The 21,618-nt window shown below is 64.7% G+C and overlaps 1 protein-coding gene across 3 annotated transcripts in view; it reads right to left on the bottom strand.

Moving 5' to 3' along the window:
* Nucleotides 1-17,552, bottom strand: part of SEMA4D (semaphorin 4D) — a 28,380-nt gene extending 10,828 nt beyond the window's left edge. For 2 of the 3 annotated variants that reach the window (XM_029919410.1, XM_029919411.1), the window contains exons 1-13: nucleotides 17,269-17,455; nucleotides 15,804-15,949; nucleotides 13,636-13,698; nucleotides 12,223-12,321; nucleotides 9,879-9,972; nucleotides 9,389-9,502; nucleotides 8,554-8,705; nucleotides 7,503-7,678; nucleotides 7,257-7,413; nucleotides 5,968-6,190; nucleotides 5,171-5,286; nucleotides 1,292-1,482; nucleotides 1,144-1,187 (exon numbers count right to left, since the gene is read on the bottom strand). In XM_029919410.1, coding sequence (XP_029775270.1) covers nucleotides 1,144-1,187; nucleotides 1,292-1,482; nucleotides 5,171-5,286; nucleotides 5,968-6,190; nucleotides 7,257-7,413; nucleotides 7,503-7,678; nucleotides 8,554-8,705; nucleotides 9,389-9,502; nucleotides 9,879-9,972; nucleotides 12,223-12,321; nucleotides 13,636-13,698; nucleotides 15,804-15,949; nucleotides 17,269-17,368 — 1,675 coding nt within the window. In that variant the 5' untranslated portion in view covers nucleotides 17,369-17,455. Of the gene's footprint in view, nucleotides 1-1,143; nucleotides 1,188-1,291; nucleotides 1,483-5,170; nucleotides 5,287-5,967; nucleotides 6,191-7,256; nucleotides 7,414-7,502; nucleotides 7,679-8,553; nucleotides 8,706-9,388; nucleotides 9,503-9,878; nucleotides 9,973-12,222; nucleotides 12,322-13,635; nucleotides 13,699-15,803; nucleotides 15,950-17,268 lie in introns of all 3 variants that reach the window. The other variant, XM_029919412.1, reaches the window with a different exon arrangement.
* Between the last annotated feature and the right edge of the window lie 4,066 nt (nucleotides 17,553-21,618).

Raw genomic sequence — 21,618 nt, 5'->3', positions numbered from 1 at the left:
GAGGCCGGGCTCTGTGGCGGAGGGCCGCGGGGGGGCTCCATCGACGCCCTGGGGGTGGTCCCCCCGCCTTCTGTCCGGGCGCCCGGCGAGGTGGGGGCCGCGGTGGTCCTCGGGAGCGTTTTCACCTCCAGCACGTGCTTGGCCAGCACCCGCAGGACCGTCCTGTTGCGGACCCGCTCCTCCGACAGGCACTGGTACACCCCGCTGTCCCCCTCCGACAGGTTGAAGACGAGCAGGTCCTTCCTGCCCACCAGGCGGTACTTAGGGCCGTCGGCGCTGATCACGCCATTCTGGAACTTCCACACCACACGGGCCAGGTTGGACTTTTGGGAGCATTTGAGTTCCGCCGTGCCGCCGTGCTTGAAAAAATGCTGCCGGAAACTTTCTTTACTCTTATCTGGAACATCAAAATAAACGTGGACAGCGTCAACAACGCGGCTCACCACTCAACTTCTTCTAAAAATAGGGCAATGCACACAAGAGGACACAAGAGTTTCACCCACTGGAGCAACATGGATTCTTCCAGAACAACTAAGGAGATAAAGACATGCGGGACAGAAAAGCAAAGATGAGCCCCGGATGGCAGCCCAGCAGGCCGAGGAAGTCGGAGACGACCGAGCAGCAGAGACCCCCATCTGGCGCCCTGGTTCCCCAGGGCCGAGCGGCAGCACCAGAGTCACACGCCACCACGCTGCTAGCAGCTCCCGGCTTGCAGCCTCTTTGAGTGCCAGTGGCCCGTCCCGAAGCTGTCCCAGCTGGTGGGTCAGAGAAGGGAGCGCACGAGCCGAGGGCATGGCCGCCTGGGAGGGTACGGAGGGGGGAGGACGTCTCCCCCACTGTGCCCCCCTCGCCCCCCCGGGACGCCCAGTGTAACCAGCCCCGAGCTCAGCAGAGAGCAGCATCTCAAGAGCAGGTGTCCCGGGCCGGACGCCGAGTGCCTTCCAGTGAATAAACACACTAACTCCGACATGACCTCAGACGCCCTTCTCTGCAATAAAGGGGACCACGGTGGGGGGAGGGGGACCAGCCTCTGCTTCCTCACGGACACCTGACCTCCGTCCCGAGCACAGAAAGGAAACCCGGATGGACGCGATGCCGTGACACCAAAGCACCATGAGATGGTCAGGAGGACGGGCGACTCACCAGGGCAGGCGGACGTGTCTCCACTCATCTCCTGGATCAAAGTGCTGCAAGACAGCCGGTCAGGGGTCAGGGGTCAGGGGTCAGGGGTCAGGGGTCAGGGGTGTGCCCCCCCCAGGCGGGTGTGCAGTGCGGGCCCCCGCCCTGGTACCTGCTGGGGCCGTCCGGCTGGCGCAGGTGCAGGTGCAGGGCCACACAGGCCGCGGCCGCCCGGCTCCATGCGCAGTAGGGGTCCCGGGCGAGCACGCAGTCCTCACACGTGCCGTGCTTCCCGCAGAAGGCCACGGGCGCCTGCACCACGCCCGAGCTGGAGCCCGCATACACGAACCTCCCGCCCTGCGGCTGTGGAGCAGAGGGGACGGGGTGTCAGGGGGCAGCCGGCGTGAGCCTCCCTGGCCTGCGTTCCTGTGCCTCCTCGTCCAGGAGCTCCTGGAACCGCAGCCTGGCCGGCTTGGATCCACACCCGAACGGCAGCCGTGGCCACTGCAGGTGCTGCGTGGGTTTCAGAGTCCACACACTGGCCTTGGTCCGAGCCCCCGCCCACCAATGCATCTCCACTCGCCCTCTGGGGCTGGGGGTCAGCCGCTCCCTGTGGAGGGGGCCCCACCCCAGGCCAAGAGGCTGAAGGGCACAGCTCGGAGCCCCGTCTCATGCCTGCCGGGCAGGAGCACCCGGGTGAGTCCACGTCCGAGTCCAGGAAGGGAGGTGCCACCGAGGGCAGGGAGCAAATTCCAGCACGTGGGATAAAGGCAGTACCAGGCGCTGGCCCATCTGGCTTGGGGGGGGAGCACTCGGACGGGGAGACCCACAGCCGTGCTCAGGAGCACAGGGCCTGCCGGGCTCCCCAGAGCTCCCAGTGCACGCGAGACGCCAGTGCCTGGGCTCAGCTGGGACAGGGATCCCCCACAGGACACCCCCTGACATGCAGCCAATGGCCACAGGAGGGCAATTCCGGAACCTGCGTGCGGGCTCTCCTTGCCCAAAACGCCTCACCTGGACGTCTGCACAGACCTAACGTGGACATTCCCGAACTCAACAGAACTTGGTGATTTAAACCCAGACAGCATGCAGCCCTTCCCTCGGAGAACAGGTTGGGAATTGATTTCCAAGTCCATCTGGCTGGCGCTCCAAGGCCCTGGCCGCCCCCCCCCCCCCCGCCGTGACCTGGGTGGCCCGTGACAAACCGCGTACGACTCTGTGCCACATCCTCGTGTAACCAGCAGGAGAGAGAGCCGTCAGCGGGGACCCGGGCACGTGGGGCCACGTGCCTGCCAGGCTGTCCCAGATCACAGTTCAGGGGTCACAGGGCTCACAGAGGTCAGAGGGACCCTGGAGAGGGCGCCGACTCGGCAGGGAGGCCCCGCCCGACACACTTGACCTCCATCTCCCTGCCCTACCCCCACCCCAGGGCTGGGCTCCCATGACCTGCCACCGCCGAGCAATGGATGTGGAACGAAGGGGACAGGAAAATGCCCTGAAAAGGGGTGGCCGTGACCACTGGTGGGGGCACAAGTCAGCGGGCAGGGCAGACTGGCAGGGCGTTAGCCCCTCAGGGTGTCAACACATGTCCACAGCTCCCAGCCACACGGCCTGGCCCCGCGTGGTGGCTTCAGTGCCGTCCACGGGCACGTCCCCACACCCTCAACCCCTCCTGAGCACACGGGACCCTGGGGGCACGCCACAAAACTCCGGACAACTAAGCAGGCCACCAAGACGAGGACAGAGACCGTCCTAGACCAGGGGTGAGAGGCCCAGGAACTGGGGGACGCCCGTGCGTGGAGCGCCTCGGCGATCATAGGTGTGTGCCCGGGGAGCGCCCGGCGCCCCGCACATCGGCCCAGCGCCTCCGCCGACCTAGCACTACTGCCAGGCGAGAGGCGTCTGAAGCGGCGGCGAACCATCCGGCATCCATGAGGCTTGCTGAGCGCGCACGCGCACTGCCCCCTCCCAGGTCCCCAAAGCCCTGTGGCCCCTGCGTGCACGCAGCCGCACCTCTGTCTCCCACACCGGCCACACGCGGCCCGCGGAGGGTCTGGGGCAACGAAAACGACCATGGCCTCTCCCCGGCCCGCGGGCGCCGCCGCAGCGATACAGACACTCTGGTCCTGACGTGGGACGGCCCACACACAGGGAAACGACCATGGTGTACGGGCATCGCGGGACATGGTTCCGCCCCCAAAAGGAAGGAATTCGGTCCTGTGGGCACGGATGACCCCTGATGAGGACAAAGGACGAGCGCCGTGATCCACTTACGTGAGGGCCCCAGGGTCGTGACATCAGAGGCAGAATGTGGACAGTGGGGGCTGGGGGAGCGGCACTTATTGGGGACAGGGTTTGTTTGGGACGGTGAGAAAGTTCTGGAAAGAGATGCTGGGGTGAAGGTTCTCAACAACACGGAACTGTGCGCTAAATGTGGTCGACACAGTAGCTTCATCAGCGTGTATTTACATTAAAAGAAGAGCCCCCAAACGGCCCTGTCTGCCGGGGCGGCCCAAGCGCCCCAGGCTGCGTGCGAAGGCCAGTGTGGCGGCGCCCGGAGGAACCTGCCGGTGGGGGGCCTGGGCGCGCACCTTTCCCACCCTGCCGCTGCAGGGGCGCACGAGCCTGCCAGCCCGAGGAGAGGCGGGGGCCTCGGCCAGCACCACACCTTCCCGCTAGGTCCAGCCAGCCGAGGCCACCCTGGTGCAGGGCTCCTGTGAGGACAGGCTAGTGGCTCCCCGAATGGCAAGGCGTCAGGGGAGCACGGGGCTGACCCAGACCCTCCTCGCTCTCATCCGTCCTGCAGGACTGACGCCCAGAAGCCCGACTGACCCCGGGGAGCTGAGGATAGTCTCACCTAGCGTCCGCGCTGGGGCCCAGCCATTTTCTGTGCACACGTGACAGTCTGGGGGCCCCGTGGGCATGCGCCCAGCCTGGCCGAGCTCCTGAGCAATGGAGGAGGAGGGCTTCCTTGTTCCCAGAGCAAGGTGGTGGGGGGCGGGGGTGCCCCGTCTCGGCCAGCTTAAAGCCCGCCCAGGCTCTTGGGTCTCCCTCCCTTCCAGAAGCGCTGAGACAGAGCCCTCCACGCAGGAACTGCCTGGGGAGGTGACCCTGAAAACCAGACCCAAGTTCTGAAGCTCACAACGGAGGGGACACACGGGTGGCTAGAGACTGTCCTGGGTCAGACAGGAGACTCTGCATCGGAGAAACGCCATGCAAGGTGGGGACAGCTGGGCCTGGTGCCCAGAGCAAGGTTTACAGGCCGGGTAACAGGTGATGGCCAGCTCGAAGCTTGGGGAGCAGGCTCGTGGCCAGGCTTCCGGCTTCTGGCCCCGACCCTGGCACTGCCAAGTCCCCAGAGCCAGTCGGCTCAGGGCTCATGGCCTGGGGACCCCACAGTGCCCTGCGGGGCACTGTATGGGAAGTGAGGGCGTCAGCCACAAAGGACAGGGCTGGGCCACCCTGAGTCCGCTGTCCGCATGTGCAGAGGAGGGGATGAAGACAGGACCGGCCTGCCAGTCCTGTAAACGGGGAGGCACATGTCCCCAAGGCCATGTGGGCAGACGGCAGAGGACAGGCTCCAGAGCCTCTCACACCTGGCATTTACGGTACAGCTGCCTGGATCCCAACCCCGACGCGGAAGGTGCCTCGTCAGGGGGAGCGGGCCTCACAGATGCAACCGCCATCGCTCAGGGCGGGCCTTTCCGTGCCGACAGACACGCCTGCTGACGGGCATCAACCCCGCAGCTTGGAGCACAGGGTCTCTTGGGGAGTCTCTGCCAACCTAAGGCAACTGTTCCGTCTCCCCAGTTTGCCTTCCCCCCATCCCAAGCCCCAGGGCTCACAGGACCCTCCGTAAGAGCCTGCAGGCCAGCTTGTCAGGAAGACAGATGGTCCCCCCTGCCCATGGGCCCCCTACCTGCCTGCCCCGCCCGGCCCGGTGACCAGGGACGGGAGAGGCCCCCCTGCCCAGGGACCAAGGACACAGGAGGCTGCCTGCCTGCCCGGCTGGGGCGCGGGGACGCACACGGCCGCCACACGCCTGCTCTACCTTCTCAGAATTCAGCAGCAGCGTCTGCACGGGCTCGAGGTCCTGGAAAAGCTGGGTCTCCTCGATGATGTGGGCGTCGTTCTCGAGGTTGACAGCTTTGTGCAGGGCGCCCCGGTCTGCAAGGGCAAAGTCACAGGTCAGGGACACGCCCTGATGGTGCCAGCGACACGGCCCTGGCCCTCCTCGCAGCAGCCCCCCTCAACGAGACCCCGAGAAGCGAGGCCACCTGCGTGTTGGAAGCGGGGGGTGGGGAGCCACTCGAGACAGGGACCCTCCGCTGGTTCCCGGAAGAGAAAAGGACCTCCCACTGCTGACTCCCTTGGAAGTCAGGGCCACAACACGGTGCCACCTGGTCCCAGGAGGGGGTGCTTTCGGGCTCCAGCGGCCCTCCGGGGCGCTGTGCGGTGAGGGCCCCGGGCAGGGGTGTGCTCAGGGCATGCCGGAAAGCCCCCAGGGCCAACCCCGGCCCTCCTGCTACTGCTGTGCTGGCCCCTCCCACCCCCGTTCCAGACACACGTGCCTGAAAGTCCCAGGGCTCCCACGGCAGGTCGAGACTCGTCTGGAGCCAACGGGGATGTGGGACTTCCCTGCCACCTGCTCCGGTGACCCGCACGGGCACCACTCCCCCACACGGGGGCCGGGACTCGCATGTTCAGCCAGCGCCCCCTAGTCTGGCGGTCAGACGGCAGGGGCCAGCCAGGGGTAGTGGCACCCTGCGGGTGCCTGGGAGAGAGGCTGGCTCCCGCTGCCAACGCGACCTGGATGCGCCAGCGTCCATACCAGGGGCTGGGACCTACCTGTGCTGAGAAACATGACGTCGTAGACGGTCCCGTCCAGGGCCCGGGTCCTGTCCACCACGATCTGCGTGTAGTTCACGTTGCTTTTGATCAGCCGGGGCCTGTTGTCTATCGGGGTCACGGAGCCGTCCATCAGAGGGTGGTCCTTGACGAACTGCAGGGTCTTGTCCGGCAGACCCAGGGAGCTGGAGAAGTTGGCGGCCCGTGCCTCGAGGTTGATGCACTGCCAGGGGGCAGACGGCCGTCAACGTGGGTGTGCGGGGACGGACGGACAGCCTGCACGGACGGACAGCCCGCACGGACGGACAGCCTGCACGCAGCCTGCACGGACAGACAGCCTGCACGGACGGACAGCCCGCACGGACGGACAGCCCGCACGGACAGCCCGCACGCAGCCTGCACGGACAGACAGCCCGCGCAGACAGACACACCGCACGCCCTCAGCACTCAGGCCCCTGCAGCCGCAGAACATGGGCCTACAGTGTGTTTCGTGCAAACAGGGAAAATTAGTGGTGACCTTTCCCCAGGAATCTGAAGACACAGTTTGCCTGACAGAACAGGCAACTGTGTGTGTCCCCAGATACAGTCCTGCTTCACGACACACAGTGAGCTTGTCCGTATCTATTATTCATAAACGAGAAAACTGTACCAGGCTTTTGAAATTGAAAAACAACAACTTATCACTTGACAGCGCTTCCTCGATAACTCTGCTAAAATCACTAAAAATGGTCCAATTCCAAACGGCACAAAGGTCAAGCCTGTGAGAGGCTCTTCATCTGTCCTAGCTCCTGGTGGCGGAAACCGAAATTTGTAATCACGCCTGTAATTTACTTCACACACGCGTGGCGGGACCGGCCAGCCTCTGGCAGACGTGCGCCCCCAGGGAGGGGACCCAGGCCACAGCCCCACTGCAGGCCACACGCACCAGCCACTCAGTGAGTGGATGCCGCTGAAACGGCCTAGTGCCCCAACTGGTTTCTATACAAGAGTCACTACTTTTAGAGAAACACAAATGTGACTCACATTAACGGGTGGAGAGTACACCCCACTGCCAATAAATTGTGTGCATTCGTGAGGGAAGCAGCATGTGAAACAGACTATTTTTGTCACACGTTAATTCCACAAGACACCCGTGCAAGCCGGAGCAGCGGCAGGGACGCTAGATGGCACGCAGTGAGGACAACACAGGAAGGGGAGCGTGACCACCATGGGCCCCCCCAGCTCCGCCCCCTGCCGCCATGCTTTGCCCCGCCCCCGCTCGCCCCGCCCCTGGCCCCGCCCACACTCACCGCCCCAGGCCGCGGCGTGGGCACTGCCCCGTTGTAGCGCACCCACTTGGTGTGGGACTGCTCCACGGTGGCGCTCTGCATGTACTTCCCGCGGGAGAAGACCGTCTCGGCCGTGGACAGGTTGTAGGCGCACACGGCCGACAGCCCCACGTTGTTCCTGGGGAGGAGGGGACACGGTGACTGTCCCGGAGGGTGCGAGTGCGGACGAGGGGCTGGCCCGTCCCCGTGCACCCACCGGGCACCTACAGCTGTGGGGTGAAGACCCCGTAGAACACGGGCTCCTTCAGGTCCGGGGACCTGAGGACAAAGACAGCCTGCAGCACGTTGAAGACCAGGTTGCTGTCCGGCCTGGAGCAGATGAGCCTGGCCTTCAGGAAGGACGTCCACTTCTTCTGTAAGGTCCGCAGGCCGCCCTGGTCCCCCTGAAACCGCAGAGATGTGCGTGGTCCCTCCCCATAAGCAGGTGGGAGCGAGGGATGTACCGGCCCAGAGGCTCCCTCTCAGTGGATAGAGGCCAAGGTTGAAGAAGAAAGGCCGCGGATGGCCACACGGCCACGGTGCCAGCCGGGGTCTCGGATTAAAACCCAAAAACCCAGCGAATCCCCCGGCCGCGCTGGAGCGACTGGTGGGCCCCGCGCGCACGGCACCACAGCGGCAGAGCCTCCGCCAGCTCGCACCACCTCCCTGTGCTCCCCACCCCTGCGAGGGAGCCGTGGGGCCGGGGCCACCGACGAGGGGCTGCGGTCTGCCTCAGCCAACATGTCGGGGTCTCCCCAGAAATCATTCCTCGTCCCAGAGAAGATGGTCCTTTCAAAGGGCGCCAGCCAGGTCCTCCACAGACCACCCACCCCCCCGGGACGCTCACAGACATGCCTGGTGTGACCCACTCTGGAGGGAGCCCTGGCTGTGGAAGACTCTCGAGTCAGAGCACCCTCATTTATCTTGGGGGCAGTGAACATGCACCCCGCTTCGCCGCCTTGATGCGAGAATGCCAAAATCCCAATTCCGGCAGAGCTAGGCTCATGCGCCAACAAAAGCTGACTTTCTGTATGACCTGGGAGGTCTGTGGAGGGTGCGAGACGAGCAGGCCTGAGGCCGGGCCGCTGACCACGCCCGGGGTCCGCAGGGAGACCCCCAGGCTGTGCGGGGGCCGGCCCAGCACGCCCCTCCACGGCTCAGGAGAATGACCGAGTAGGTAAACGGACATCTCAGAGGCGGCGTGGAGCCCGGGCCACGACCGGTCCTCCAGACGCGCTCGGCGCCCGGCCGGGACCCGGGGGGTCGGCGGCGGGCTCACCTTGCACACCCTCGCCACCCGGGGGATCAGCAGCTTGAAGACAAACTCGTACTCCACGGACACCTCGGTGAAGAAGAAGTAGACCCTGTCGTCCCCGCTGTCCACGCCGTCCGGGCGCTCTCGGACCACGTCGGCGAAGACGAAATTCGGCTCTGCAAGCCAAAGACACCTGGTTACCCCCGACACGCCGTAGGGTCTGGACCCTGTTTTCCCAGGGCCCCTGCCGGCAAAGAGGCACCCCGGTGCACTCACCGCGCCCCAGACCAAGCCCGGCCCGGAGCGGGGACACCGTCTGTGCGTCCGTCCTCCTCCGCATAAGGAGGAGCCGGAGATCACGGTTGTGAAACACACGGTCCCAGCCAGCCCTGAGAACTCGGGCGGGGCTTCCGACGGCAGGCAGCCTGGGGACCCGGGGAACCCCGGGGACCCAGCTCCCCCGGCCCCGGAGACCCACCAGAACACAGGCTTCTGCTGGTGTGGACAGCAGGTACCTCCCGTAGACAAACCCCGACCGGCGGCCCCGCCCCCCCGAGAGGGGAAGCCTGGGCTCCTGCGTCTCCTGACCCCACCTCCAGGAGTTCACGGCCCGCCCCCAGCGCCAACTAGAGCCCGGTGTGCCGCGCGTGAATCCACCGCGCACACATCTCCAGAGGGGGGTGAGCTGGTCAGCCTGAGCACAGGGACCACCAGGCTCTCGTGTCACTAGGGAGGGAGGGAGTGGCGGCCTTCCAGTGGGAAGCTGAGCAGGGAAGGCCCCAGCCCTCGGGCCCTCGAGGAGACTCAGACCGACAGACAGACAGACTCACTGACCAGGGGCGGGGCACGTGCCTCTTACCGTTAAGCCACGGTATCGCGTACTCTGTCCTCAGAGGGCTGCGCGGCGAGTTTCGGGAGATGATGGGCTCGCTTCCCAGGAAGTTATAGGACGTCCCGGAGTACAGCTCCCCATCTTGAGGGACCCCGGGAGGAAGAGGAAGAGGAAGGGGAGGCGCGTCAGAGGCCAGACACGTGCCCCGCCCCAGGGAAGCGGGGGGCCACGGACGCTGCGTCCCGAGCCTTCCGCTCCATCCCCTCGCTCGGGCACGTGTGCGCTCCACGTGAGAGCCACTCGATGGGCAGCTGGGCGCAGACACCGGGGGGCCCGCACCCCGGAAGTGACAAATCTCCGTGCAACAGAGGCCGCGGGACTTCCAGGCCCCAGGGGTGCCAGTCCCCCCTCTGCACTGGGACCCCACATGCTCGTACAGGGGTCTGCAGAGAGGCTTCCACAGGGACAGGGAACAGGTCCACTGGAGGGGGCGGGGCCGACCCGGGGCGGGACTCACCAGCCATGACGGACGTGTAGCTCTGGGCGGGGTCAAAGGGGCACCTGCCCTTGCCGTCCTCGGTCCTGCCCAGGAACCGAAAGGATGTTAAGTTCTACAACCGAATGAGAAGAAAGAGCGTCATATGATGTCGGGATTCCTAGTCCCCCATCTGCTCCGCCATTTACTTCTACACACTCGCCATCTGGGGGGACAGAGGGAAGAACACGCATGGGCGGCCACGCGAGTCCCACGCGGCCTGTTAACAAGGGCGGCACCAAGGCGGTGGGGGAGCAGAGCACCCCCGGGACAGAAGCAGCAGCGGCCCCATCACCTGCCACCCCACTCTGCACTAAAAGAAAGCACGGGTGACAGTCTCAGTGTTGGGGACCCTCCTGGCTTGACCCGAGAGCCCAAAATCAGTCGAGGAAAGAGCGGGCAGCCCTGATACATGAGGAACGAGAGAGCCCCGAGCACAGAGAAACGGGGCCCGGGCTCTGGGATGAGCGGCCGGCTGGGGACGTGCCCGCACAGGGCAGGAAAGCTGCTTCCACGCCTGAACGCACGGGACGCTGGAGAGTCAGAGAAGAAACTGCCACCACCCCACCCAACGTGGACGCACAGCCGGAAAGGATGCGCCGGCTTCCGGAAACCCAGGACGCGCCTGTGTGAAATCAAAGTGCCTTCGGCCCAGAGGAGCTGAGGGACACTATGGGCCACAGGGCGTGGGCGCGGGCCCGGCGTCCTTTGGAGGGAGGGCTCACGGCTGGGGGAGCCGAGGCCCACTTTCTCAGGGCGGACCCCCTCTCGGGTCTCAAAGTACAAATTGAGGCGCGAACAGATGACCTGTCGGGGGAGCAAAGGGGCAGACAGGAGATGAGAGCTCGCTGGGATGACTAAATCGTCACGGGTGACAACAGGCTTGGCACTGGTCACGCAGGCACGGAGGGGTCACGGTCACAGTGCTGCATACCCGCGTACGGCCCCTCCTGTGGGATCTAGGTGCCGGGTGCACATGTGCCTTGCCGTCGGCGCCGCGCCCTTACTGAACCTACTGCACAAAACGGTAGGCCTGGATTTGGATGAAAGATCCGACTCCTTCACTCAACAGCTGGTCTGTGGGATTTGGGTCTCAATCCGTATTTTCAGCTTCTGAGAGACTAGACTCCAGCCAGCAAACCCTGACGCATGGAGGTCACACGTGACAAAACGAGGTGACATCTGTCCTGAGCACCGCGCCCCACTCGGCCAGCATCTGCGGGCCATGCCGGGGGTGCGCCTGCCCCGGGGGTCTGCACAAACTCCATCTCCCAAAGGGAGACCTTCGCCGCCCATACTTTGGGCTCTCGTTCGTCGCTGACTCAAGGTTAGAGACTCTTCTTTAAACTGCAAGTAATTCGGGGTTCTGGCACACGAGGCTGTGGGCTGAGCACACTCCACGCCTGGCGGTACCAAGTCGGGGACGGCCACCAGACCGCGTGCCTCACTCTCAATCCCCATGGCATTTACAACGCTCCTTCTCTCCCGGTGGCTTTATAAACTGCTCCCTGGGTGCCCGGCTAAAAGACGTTCCTCCCGGCAAGACGCTGCCGCCACGTGTCCCATGAGCGAGGGACTCAGGAGGACACTGTGGGGGCCCCCTGCAGAGACCCTGCGGCATCAGCCGGCGGGCCGGGTTCAGCGGGGCCGCTGCAGGCGGGCACGGGAGGCACTCACGCTGCGAGAGGTCGGCAGCTCCGCGTCCACGGCAGACACGGCCCGGTGGTGCCCCAGGAGCGGGCACAGAGGGGCGGCTCCCACCAAGCACACCCACTCCCTCCAGCCCCGGAGGCTGCAGGCTGAGGTCAGGGAACTGGATGGCTGGTGCCTGGCGAGGGCCCCCTTCTCTCCGTCCTCACGGGGCGGCTTTCCTAGAATGGCCATCCATCCTGCAGGTTCGGGGCCTCCCCTCTGTGACCACATGTGACCCTAATAACTCCTCACCGGCCGCATCTCCAAGTACCAACACGTGGGGGCTTTGGGGTACCACATGTGAATCTGGGGGACTCAGCCTGTAACACAGGTGAACCGAGAACACTTGGTCCGGGAGCAGAGTCCCGATTCTCCCCTTTGACTGTGACGCAGGGCACAGCAGGCCGCCTGACAGAACACAAAACATGGCAGAGAGAAGGACACAGCAGGCTGGACCATGGCACCCTGGTGTTTCTGTGTGTCACCAACACACTTCCCAGCAGGTCTCCCCACTGCCAGCCCCACTGACTCCGTGGGTCCCGGCCTGGCGAGCGGCCCCGTCCTCACCCCGTCCGCAGTGTGGAGTGGGGACCCCCCGCCTGGAGTGCTGACCGGGGAGGGGGAGCCGCCTCACCAGGTGGTCACAGGCCGGCTGGAAGGCGTTGGTCCCGCACACGTACAGGGTCCCGGCGCCCAGCGGCTGCAGCACGCGGATGTAGTTGAGACATTCTGTCTGCAGGAGAGAAACGCGCACCTGAGCCACCATCCGCTCCCACGACACCCGCCCTGCACCGCCGCTGCGCCTCCCCGGCCGTCCCTCACCTGCAGCCTTGGACGCCCCACCTGACTCAGCCCTGCCCGGGCGGTGGGCACAGGCTCAGAGACCCAGGCCCCCCGGACAGTGTGCCCGCGGATCCGGGTGCTGTGCCTTCTGCAGCGTCCGCGCCCCCACCCGCCCGGGGCCACGCGGATTTCGCCTCAGCCACTAATCCACTCTCAGCAAGGACACGCAGACACCAGCTCTTCCCCGACACCCACCACCGGAAACCAGCATTTACCCGCACTCGACACACCGCACGTGCCTCGCACGTGGGGCCACGGGGTGAAGGTGTGCGGGATCCTGCCGCCTTGCTCGTCCACGTGAGACCCCACCCTGCTCACCCCAGCGCAGGGGACAGGCTGGGCGAGCGAGGGGCCGAGCTGGGCTCCACATGACAAAGGGCCCACAGGGAAACCGGATGCCCCTGAGGAGCTGACGCGTGCTGTCGTCTGAAATGGTCCCTGCTCGGGAAGTCTTGTGCTGTTGGTTTTGTGTTTTCTGTTTTGCTCAGGGGTTGTTTTGGCTACGATTGTTTTCAACCGGTTGGCAGTAATTCGTCCTGCCCACAGGAGCCAGGACGGACCCGCGTCCCTGTGCGGCCTCATTTAGCTCTCGGACCACTCCCGGCAAGCCCGGTTATGACAGCGCCCGGCCTGCATCTTCCCCGTTTCCTAAGGCGACTTCGGATCCACTGACTTTAGTACAAGTGTCTAACGTTGCGCTAAAAATATGTCAGCAAAAACTTTTTTTTTCGTTTTTGACTATTCTGAAATTGGCCAACTGCTGAAATGTGCCTTAGCTGAGCTGTCCGGCCCCACCTGCCACGGAAGACGGGCTCTTCTGCGGAGGCTCTGACGCAGGCCCGGTGCTGGTTCGGGGGGGGGGGGGGCGGGGGCAGAGCCCCGGTCCCAGCACCTCCCTGGGAAGGAGCAGATTCTCAAGAGGTGGCCGCTGCCCCAACTCCAGAAATCCCACAGCACCCCCTTCAGGCTGCTGGGGGGCAGGGGTGTCTGAACCCTGCCCTTTGGCTGCCAGCAGGCACCAGAGGGCATTTTCTGCCCCAACTTTTAGGACCATTTGAATACACCTGACAAAGCTTTAAAAGAGCATTTCTCAAATGCCCGCCATGCTCGGCACCTGCTTGGAGCAACCCCCTAATCACTCGGGCACAGAGGGTCCCCGGCAGGACGGGGCCACAGGCTCTGGGGTCCCGGCACCAGAACTTACCTGTCTTGATTTCCCCTTTTCTGCACATTTTGCTTTTTTATCTTCTGAGACCTTCCAGTACGCCTGTGGGGAGAGAGGAGACTCCGTTTCAGCATGTGGTCCCGTTCACGGGGGAGGGTGACACAGGCGTAAAAGTGCACAGCTGATCGGCGGCAGACACCGGGGTCCGGAGTGACGGGCCGCCCGCAGCCGGGGGCCTGGCTGTGGAGAAGCTACGCGGCTGACAGCCGGGTGTGCAATCGGTCACCAGCAAGCTAGGCCACAGGGATTTTCACACAGCGCCGTGGGCTCCGTCACATGGAGGGCAGGAACAAAGAGACAGGGTTGCATTTCCTTTGACCGTCAGAGGACAGCAGGACTGGGCCTCCCTCAGCCCCGGACCCGTGGCCGCTCCCCCCCCCTTGTCTCCCCTCTCCCAGCAGCTGAGCCCTCACTTCCTTCCCACCAGGGGACGAGTCACCGGAAGCCGGCAGGCCAGCAGGTGCCCCAGCCCCCCGCCCTCTGGGGGATGGAGCCTCCCCTACGCCTGCTTCACTGTCCCCAAACTGTCCCACCTCTCTGTGTGACAATCCCATGGCCAGTGCCCAGACAAAGCCAGCCATCGGGAGCTCAGAGGTCAGGCTGCACCCAGAGCTGCCCGCCGGCGGGCGGTGAACCCCGTGCATGCCGTCCTGCACTAACTTGCCTCCTGCACGCATATCAGCCACGCGGGGTGGCCTCAGGGAGGCGGAAGTCCTACCCAGAACTCACGAAAGCAAAGTCCCGGCAATGGGTGACCTCCTTCAGGGGCTGATGCACAAACCCTGTCACCGCTGCCTACGTAAAACCCTCAGGGACCAGGAGAGTGCACGCTGCCGGGCCCTGGTCACCTCCCCGGGGTTCCACCCAAGCTCCCTTGGGGTCTGCCATGCCCCAAGGCCACCCTGTGCCCCCAGGGGACGCAGGAAGCATTAGCAGAGCAGTGTGGCTCTGACCACCCTACTCGGTCAGCACTCCCTGTGTGGTCAAAGGCCGATGACCACAACCCCATTGGCAAGTCAAGCGGAAATAAGCAGGCGGTCGGGGGACCAAGACAGAACGGAGAGGTCTGAGGTGGGATCAAGAACCATCTAGATTCCAGAGAGAAGCAGCCCTCCCCAGCCACCGGGGTCACGTCCAAGTGCCCAGCCCTGGAGGGGCTCACGGTTTGAGCAGCCAGTACGGCTCTGGCTGCCAAGGGTCCAGGCCCTTCAAACATGGCCCCAAGGTCATTCTCAGAAACCAAATAATCTGAACACCGCTGCCTCCTTCTGGAGGGAAGGAACTCATTAAAAACTAGCAAACAATGGCCAAGATTCCAAGCGCTGATCCAGCCACGTCCAAGGAACTGGCCCTGGGGTCCTGTGCAGCCAAAAGGCCCTGCACCTCCCCCGACCCCGACTGCGGTGTCCAGCTCCCAGGTGCAGCAACGAGGGTTGAGCCGGAAAGTTCCGGTTTGTAATCCTCGATGCACCTGCTCTGCACGGGTCCAGGGCCAGGGCGGGGACCCTGCCTCAGTCAGGGGACAGGCCTGTCACTGAGGACGCAGAGCGGTGACTCTCCCAGCAAGGGGCCAGCGCGGCGGCGGGACGTGAGGATGCGACGGGCAGGGTGGATGGCCTCCCCGACAGCCCCACCGACGGCCCTCGTCAACCACATTTGAGCATCACTAGGAGAGTCTCTGAAATCCATGTGTCCGCCATTTGATGACACTGTTGGATGTGACCGTGGCATTCCGGTCACTTGGACAAAAAGGAGTCCTTTCCTTTAGGAGACACCGAGGGAAGCCCCGGGGATGCAGAGGGTGTGGGACTGGCCTCCATGTCCCCAGAGGGAGCGGAGCACATGGACGGGGGTGGAGGACCCACTGCAGGACCCGGGGCAGGCCGCCCGGTCACCGCTTCCTCCGCTCCCATGTGCCCGGGACTGTCCATCACCGAAAGCACAAAACTCCAAGGTTTGGGGGGGCCCCGGGTGAGGGGCCGCCAAGGGGACAGAGGCCGCCCGGCTCACCTGAGACACGGGGCTCAGATGCAGGCGGGAAGAAGCTCGGGGGCGACCGGCCCCCGGCCCGCGGGTGTGTGGGCAGGTGAGGGGCGCAGCCAGGGAGGGGCAGGTGCCCCGGGGCCGAGCGGGCGCCCACGCCTCACCTCGTGCAGCTTCTGGGAGACGTTACGTGCGTCCAGGGCGAACACGGCCTCCCGGGCGCCCACGTACAGGGTGCGCCGGTCCTCGCTCAGCAGCAGGACTGAGTAGTTGAAGATGCCCGGCTCGTGGAACTTCTCCAGCCACACCTCTGGGGGGGGAGGGAGAAGGGGGACGTGAGGCGGCTCCGGCCCGGGCGTGTCCCCAGCCCCCCGGCTTGCTTCCACGCACAGTCATGTCGCCAGGGCTGCGCGTGGACCGGCTGCCCAGGGCCAGAGCCCAGGCGCCTCCGCTCAGGGCAGACTGCTGGCACGGCCACCGAGAGGCCCCGGAGTCACTGGGCTCGACCAGCGCTGTGGCCCGACGTCCCTTCGGTTCCCTCTAGCCCGGCACCCGTGTGGCCTCCTGGCCCTGTGGTCCCGGCACCGCGCCTCCCAAGCTCTCCTCTCCGTGTGTGAAGAACACAGTCATTTAAGCTTTTCTTATTCAGAAAAATCATGATTTACCTCAAAATGTTAAAAAAAAAAATTCTGTTTTAGTAAATCTGTCCCTTAAGGCAAGCATTTTCGTGCATAACCACCAGAAGCCTGTCAAGGGGCGGTTCCTCGCCTCGCAGCTGATGCGTCCGCGATGCAGGACGTGGACACTCCAGGCGGCTGCTCAGGATGCTCGTGAGCCGCGTTTCTGGAGGCGCCCTTTCCCATTGGTCCGTCCCGCATCAGTGCGTCTTTTTTATTATGTAGATTTTTTTAATTTTAATTTTTAAATGTTTTGGGTTATTTTTGGGGGGGACAGAGAGAGACAGAGAGCGAGCAGGGGCGGGGCAGAGAGGGAGGGAGACACAGGATCTGAAGCAGCTCCAGGCTCGGAGCTGTCAGCACAGAGCCCGACATGGGGCTCGAACTCATGAACCGTGAGATCATGGCCTGAGCGGAAATCAAGGGTTAGACGCTTAACCACCTGAGCCCCCCGGACACCCCTGTGAGCGCCTTGAACCCGGGTTTCCGTGTGTCGCTGGTGTTCACACACTCTGCTCCCCAGATCTCCCAGGGCTGCACGTGGACGCATGTGCAGGCCCTCTGGGCCCACGCGCTGCCGGGGACCCTGCGAGAGGCCGCGCGGCCCCCCCTGCGCTGAGCCCGGCAGCCCAGGGGGCTCCGGACGCAGTCCCGGGAGGAAGCACGTCAGAAACGGTCGGCAAATGAAAGCAACTGGCCAGAGAAAGCTCAGCAACACGAATTAAACGTGCTGAAAAGAGGCCACTCAGTGTGGTTTGGGACAGGATGCACACGTCGTCAGCCTGGGGAAGAGACGTGTCCCCTCGGGGGGGCCCCTGCTTTGGGGCCCTGACCAGCAGGCCCTGAACAAGCCCCTGCGGGCTCCCATGACCCGAGCCCCTCCCCCACGGCAGCCACGCACCCCTCCCCCCCAGAGCATGCACATGCCAACCCCAGGAGCAGGGGCTCTCACCTCTGTGCTCCCAGGTGATCCTGGGTACGGGAGCAAGCGCCGCTGCCACCCCGAGCGCCACGGCCAGGGCGGCCAGCAGCCCCCCGACGGGGACGCACATCCTCACGGGCAGAAGTGGCAGAGTCGCTCTAGCAGCAAGTGCTCCTGGGCAGGGCCCACGGTGGGCGTCACGGTGCTGCTCAGAGCCTGGGGGCTGTGACCCGCGGCACAGCCCGGAGCCGCCGGGCGGGGTGAACCCGGGGGCACTGCATGTCCCGGCCGCAGGCAAGGTCACCACCGCACGTGTCAAAGGTCAGCCGGGCCTTACACGGCGTGCTTCTCTAAGGCCTCACGGAGATCGCGGAGGAATTCTGGAAGCAAGGGGAAAGAAAGGTCACAGGTCAGGAGGTGTGTGCTAACACCCGCCTCCCGTACCGCGCTCTGCCCCCGGCTCTGTCCACGCAGGAGCAGGGGTGGTGGGGACGCCACTGGGCTCCGGGGGCAGCCCCGCACTGACCGCACGTCACCGCGGCCCTGGTCCCCTGGGGCGCGGCCCACGCTCCCCGTCCTCAGCCTGCGGTGGCGGGACAGTTGCGGGACGGAACTGGGCCACCGCCCACCTGGCCTCCCAGCCTCCCCCTGCCAGCCAGCTGGACACACGATGGAAAGTTGTGGGACCGCGAAGGCTCTCCCTCGGAGACCCCGGCGTCCCAGCTCCTGTGAAGCTCACCGAGGTCACCCAGGGCGCGAGAGCAGAGGGCGGCACGGAGGCTGAAGCGCGTGCGCGCGCCGTGACCCTGCCGTGCAGCACGGCTGACCTCCCACAGCCTCCCCGGAAAGTCCCTGTGCCGTGGCAACAGGGGTCACGGGCTCTGACGGGTCGATGGGGAGCACCCCGTGGGAAGGGCGGGGAGACTGCGGGCTGGGGTGTGCAGGGCCCCCATGCTCTGCCCCACAGCGAGGTGGGGGACGGCCTCAGCACAGATCAGGGAGGTGGTCAGTCACACCCTGGTGTCTGTCCTGACCCAGGGCCCCCGACAGGGTCCCACAGGATCCTGAGATGGTTCCTTCTGGCTTCCCAGGAGGGGGGTCAAACCAAACCCCGGGGGAGCAGAGGCAGGACCCTGGTGCCCTGGGAGCAGAGTTACGTCACAGCAGGACCCCCACCCTTCCCAGGCCCCACCCTCCTGGCACCCACTGGCACCCCTCCTCCCCACACCAAGTCCTCCCTACACCAGGTCCCCCGCAATCGGGCCTCACCTCCTCTTTCCATCCGACAAGCCAATCCACGTGCAAGCCTCCCAGTTCAACAGACCCCTGGGTCCTCCCCCCACCATCACCGTCAGCCCTGACTGCACCACACTCGGGACGTGCAAGGGGCAGCGCGCAGCTCCCACCCCCCAGCAGTCTTCCTCAGCTTCCCCAGGGCCCCCGCTGCTCCCTGACACTTTAGGCCAATCTCCCAAGGAGTTCCCGGGAGAAGTTTTCACTTTCTGTTCCCTAGGCAAGCCGCTGCCTCCAGGAAGCCCACTCGGGCTCCTTCCTCCTCCTGCCCTTGGAATCCCTGTCTGAGCCTTAAAGCTTATCCTCAGCATCACTCTGGACTTCCCCGCATCTCCTTTACTCTGACGTCTGTTTTTCACAGCCGTGCATGGGGCGCTAAGACAGCCCCACCCCGCGTAGTAAAGGAAGGACTCACGGGGAGGGGGGACTCCTGCCCTGAGCACCTGCCCCCGGGGGTCTGTGCGAGAGGGCCGCCACTGGGCACAGCCAGGCCTCAGCTGCCCACCCGCTGTCCCTGGGGGGAGGCCGCTCCACCTCTGGTGCCCTCGGAAGGCGCGCCCGGCCAGGTCCCACCCACCCAGCGTCTGCCCTCACCTTGACGCCTCCATCAGCCCCTGACGCCGGGACGGGCCCGGCCTGTGCGGGGGCCGGGGCGTTATTTTCAGGGGTGTGGGTCCTGCTGTCTCTGTCTCCGCTCCGAGGTCCAGGTGGTGGGGCGAAAGCAGCCCCAGCCGCCGCGTGAACTGAGGGGCGCAGCCGTGCGCCAACCCCACTCTGTGCAGGAGGGGCCGCCAGTCTGCGAGCCGCACTGCGCAGGGGTGCACCGGGACAGCGGGTCCAGACGCTGGCAGCCTCGCCGGGAGGGCAGGAGGCTGCTGCCCGAGCAGCCGTGAGTGCTAAGGTCCCGGAGCCGGCTCCCCACATGGCACCCGGGGAGGGGGGGCACGCTCTCCCGCCCTCAGGAGGGGGATGAGGCCTGGGAGGGCACGGCGGGGGGGGGGGGGGCTCTAACTGTGGCGTGTCCCTGGCTTGTCCCCGGCATGACCACTCAATAAGCAATCTCAGGGTCCGGCGAGCACCACACCCCTGCAGGAATCCCACGACGCCCTGGGGAGCAGCAGTCTGTGCGGACGATGCCGGGCGCCCCCCTGCTCCCTCCCAGGGCCCCCATCACCACCATAATGCACCGCCCACCCCCAGCTGGACCTCTGCAGGACGCCCAGGCCTTCGCCCTGCTTCCGTCCTTGCCGCCTGCGCAGACACCGCCCGCTTCCTGTCCCAGCATCCGTGTCCTTCGCTCTTCCTGCTCTTCCTAACGGAACCCTGACCGTACCCAGGATGGCAGCCAGTCAGCCTCATCTCCCAGCCTGCCCCATGGCAGTTCTGTCCAAAGACGTGTGAACAGTAGCTATTAGGTAAGAATTCCAGGAAGGATCCTGAAGAAGGCTGATTCGGCTAGTGTTTGCATTTTTGCCTGTAGTCTTTTCCTCTGTTTGGTGCCTGAAGCTCAAATGTGATGGCTGGAGCTCTGGCCACCGCCTTGTGAACATGAAATAAGTCTCTCATTCTAAGAACAGCCAAGTAGAAATCCACTGGGGGCCCTCACAACATACTGGAGCTGGTACACTGGCTTCCTCCTGCCCACCTCACTTGTTTGTAACCAAGTCATCTCTTTAGACTACTGTCCTGCAAGTGTTTGTCACCAGCGGTCAGAATTCCAAACGTCCTTCTAGTGCATTGATGCCACAGCAGCAGTGACCACAGTAAGGTGTTAATGTAAATCAGAGTGTGTAACTCTCCCACAGGATCGCTCGCTCGCTCTCTCTCTCTCTGTTTCTCGGTCTCTCAGATTCAACTGGCGGGGGGGGGCTGTGGCTCGCCTGCCTTACAGCCCCTCCCGTCTCACATTCCCTCCACCTTTCTGTCCAGCCCACAGCCAGACACGGAGTCCCGCATCTGCAACCCGTCAGCACCCTCCAGGACATTCCCACACGCATCTGCTCCTGAGATCTCGCGTGTGAAGCCCATGGCACAGTCTCGTTTACCAAGAAGACATTCTCACCGTGTGGCTGGTCCGTCCAGGGCACCGGCTCCCACAGCCTGTGTCCTGGGCTCCCCCTCGGGTGAGGGCTTCCGGGAGTGTTCGAGATCAGGGTGGTGGGGGGACCGGGGGCTGCAGGGCAGGAGTGGGGGAGGGAGGGGTAACTGGTGGGGTCAGAGCACCTCTGCTGCGCCGACCGGGCTGCTGACACGGGGCGCGGGGGCACTCCGGGTCCTTCCTGCTCAATTTCATTATGCCTCTACAAGTGCTCAGAAAACCAGAGTTCATTAAAACACACACACACACACACACACACACACACACACACACACACACACACACCAGCGCAGCGGTGCTTCCCGATCACAAGAGGTGCGCGTGTGAGGCTTTGTGCGAGAGTGTCCACAGCCCGGGGCACCTCTGGCTGCAGGTTCGAGCCCTCAGGGCACGTTTCGTTGCCCCCCGCCCCTCTCAAATATCAACATTGGCAGAAATGTCTGCAAGGGCCCAGCGACAGCAGTGACCTCCCGCTCGGGTCCCAGAGAGAAGTCACCAGTCTGGGACGTCCCAGGACGCGCAGCAGCCAGACCGAGAGTCCAGACGCTGCGGCCGCAGGACCCCTGGGCAGCACAGTGCCTGCACCCGGAGCGTCCCCTCAGTCTCTTCTCAGGCCCAGCAACGTCGCATCTGAGGGACGTAAACCGCGGGGGCCAACACGGCAGAGCACGCCAGCCCGCGGAGATCCGCAAAGCTTGGGAAGCGGAGAGGAGAGCCGGGGGCGTCACCGGCAGCATGCTGGGGATTTGGGACAAGGGGCAGCGGTGCGGCATATGCCGTTCCCTGGGGTGCAAATGGTGCCTTCATGCTCCCAACACGAAGTCACTGAACACAGAGACAGGACAGATGCGCGGGGACCACCAGCACCGGCCCTCCCGCCTCACGGACACGGGAGGCTCGTGGCCTCGAGAGCAGGGCGCCGACGGGTAACTGCACAGACAACAGGAATGTGCACCCGGGAGCAGCGAATTCTTTATTCTCAAAGCCGT

The sequence above is a fragment of the Suricata suricatta genome, chromosome 13 (assembly GCF_006229205.1).
Source record: "Suricata suricatta isolate VVHF042 chromosome 13, meerkat_22Aug2017_6uvM2_HiC, whole genome shotgun sequence".
NCBI classification, from domain to species: domain Eukaryota; kingdom Metazoa; phylum Chordata; class Mammalia; order Carnivora; family Herpestidae; genus Suricata; species Suricata suricatta.
Note: the sequence above shows the minus strand (reverse complement) of the source record. Positions and strands in the feature narration are given on the sequence as shown.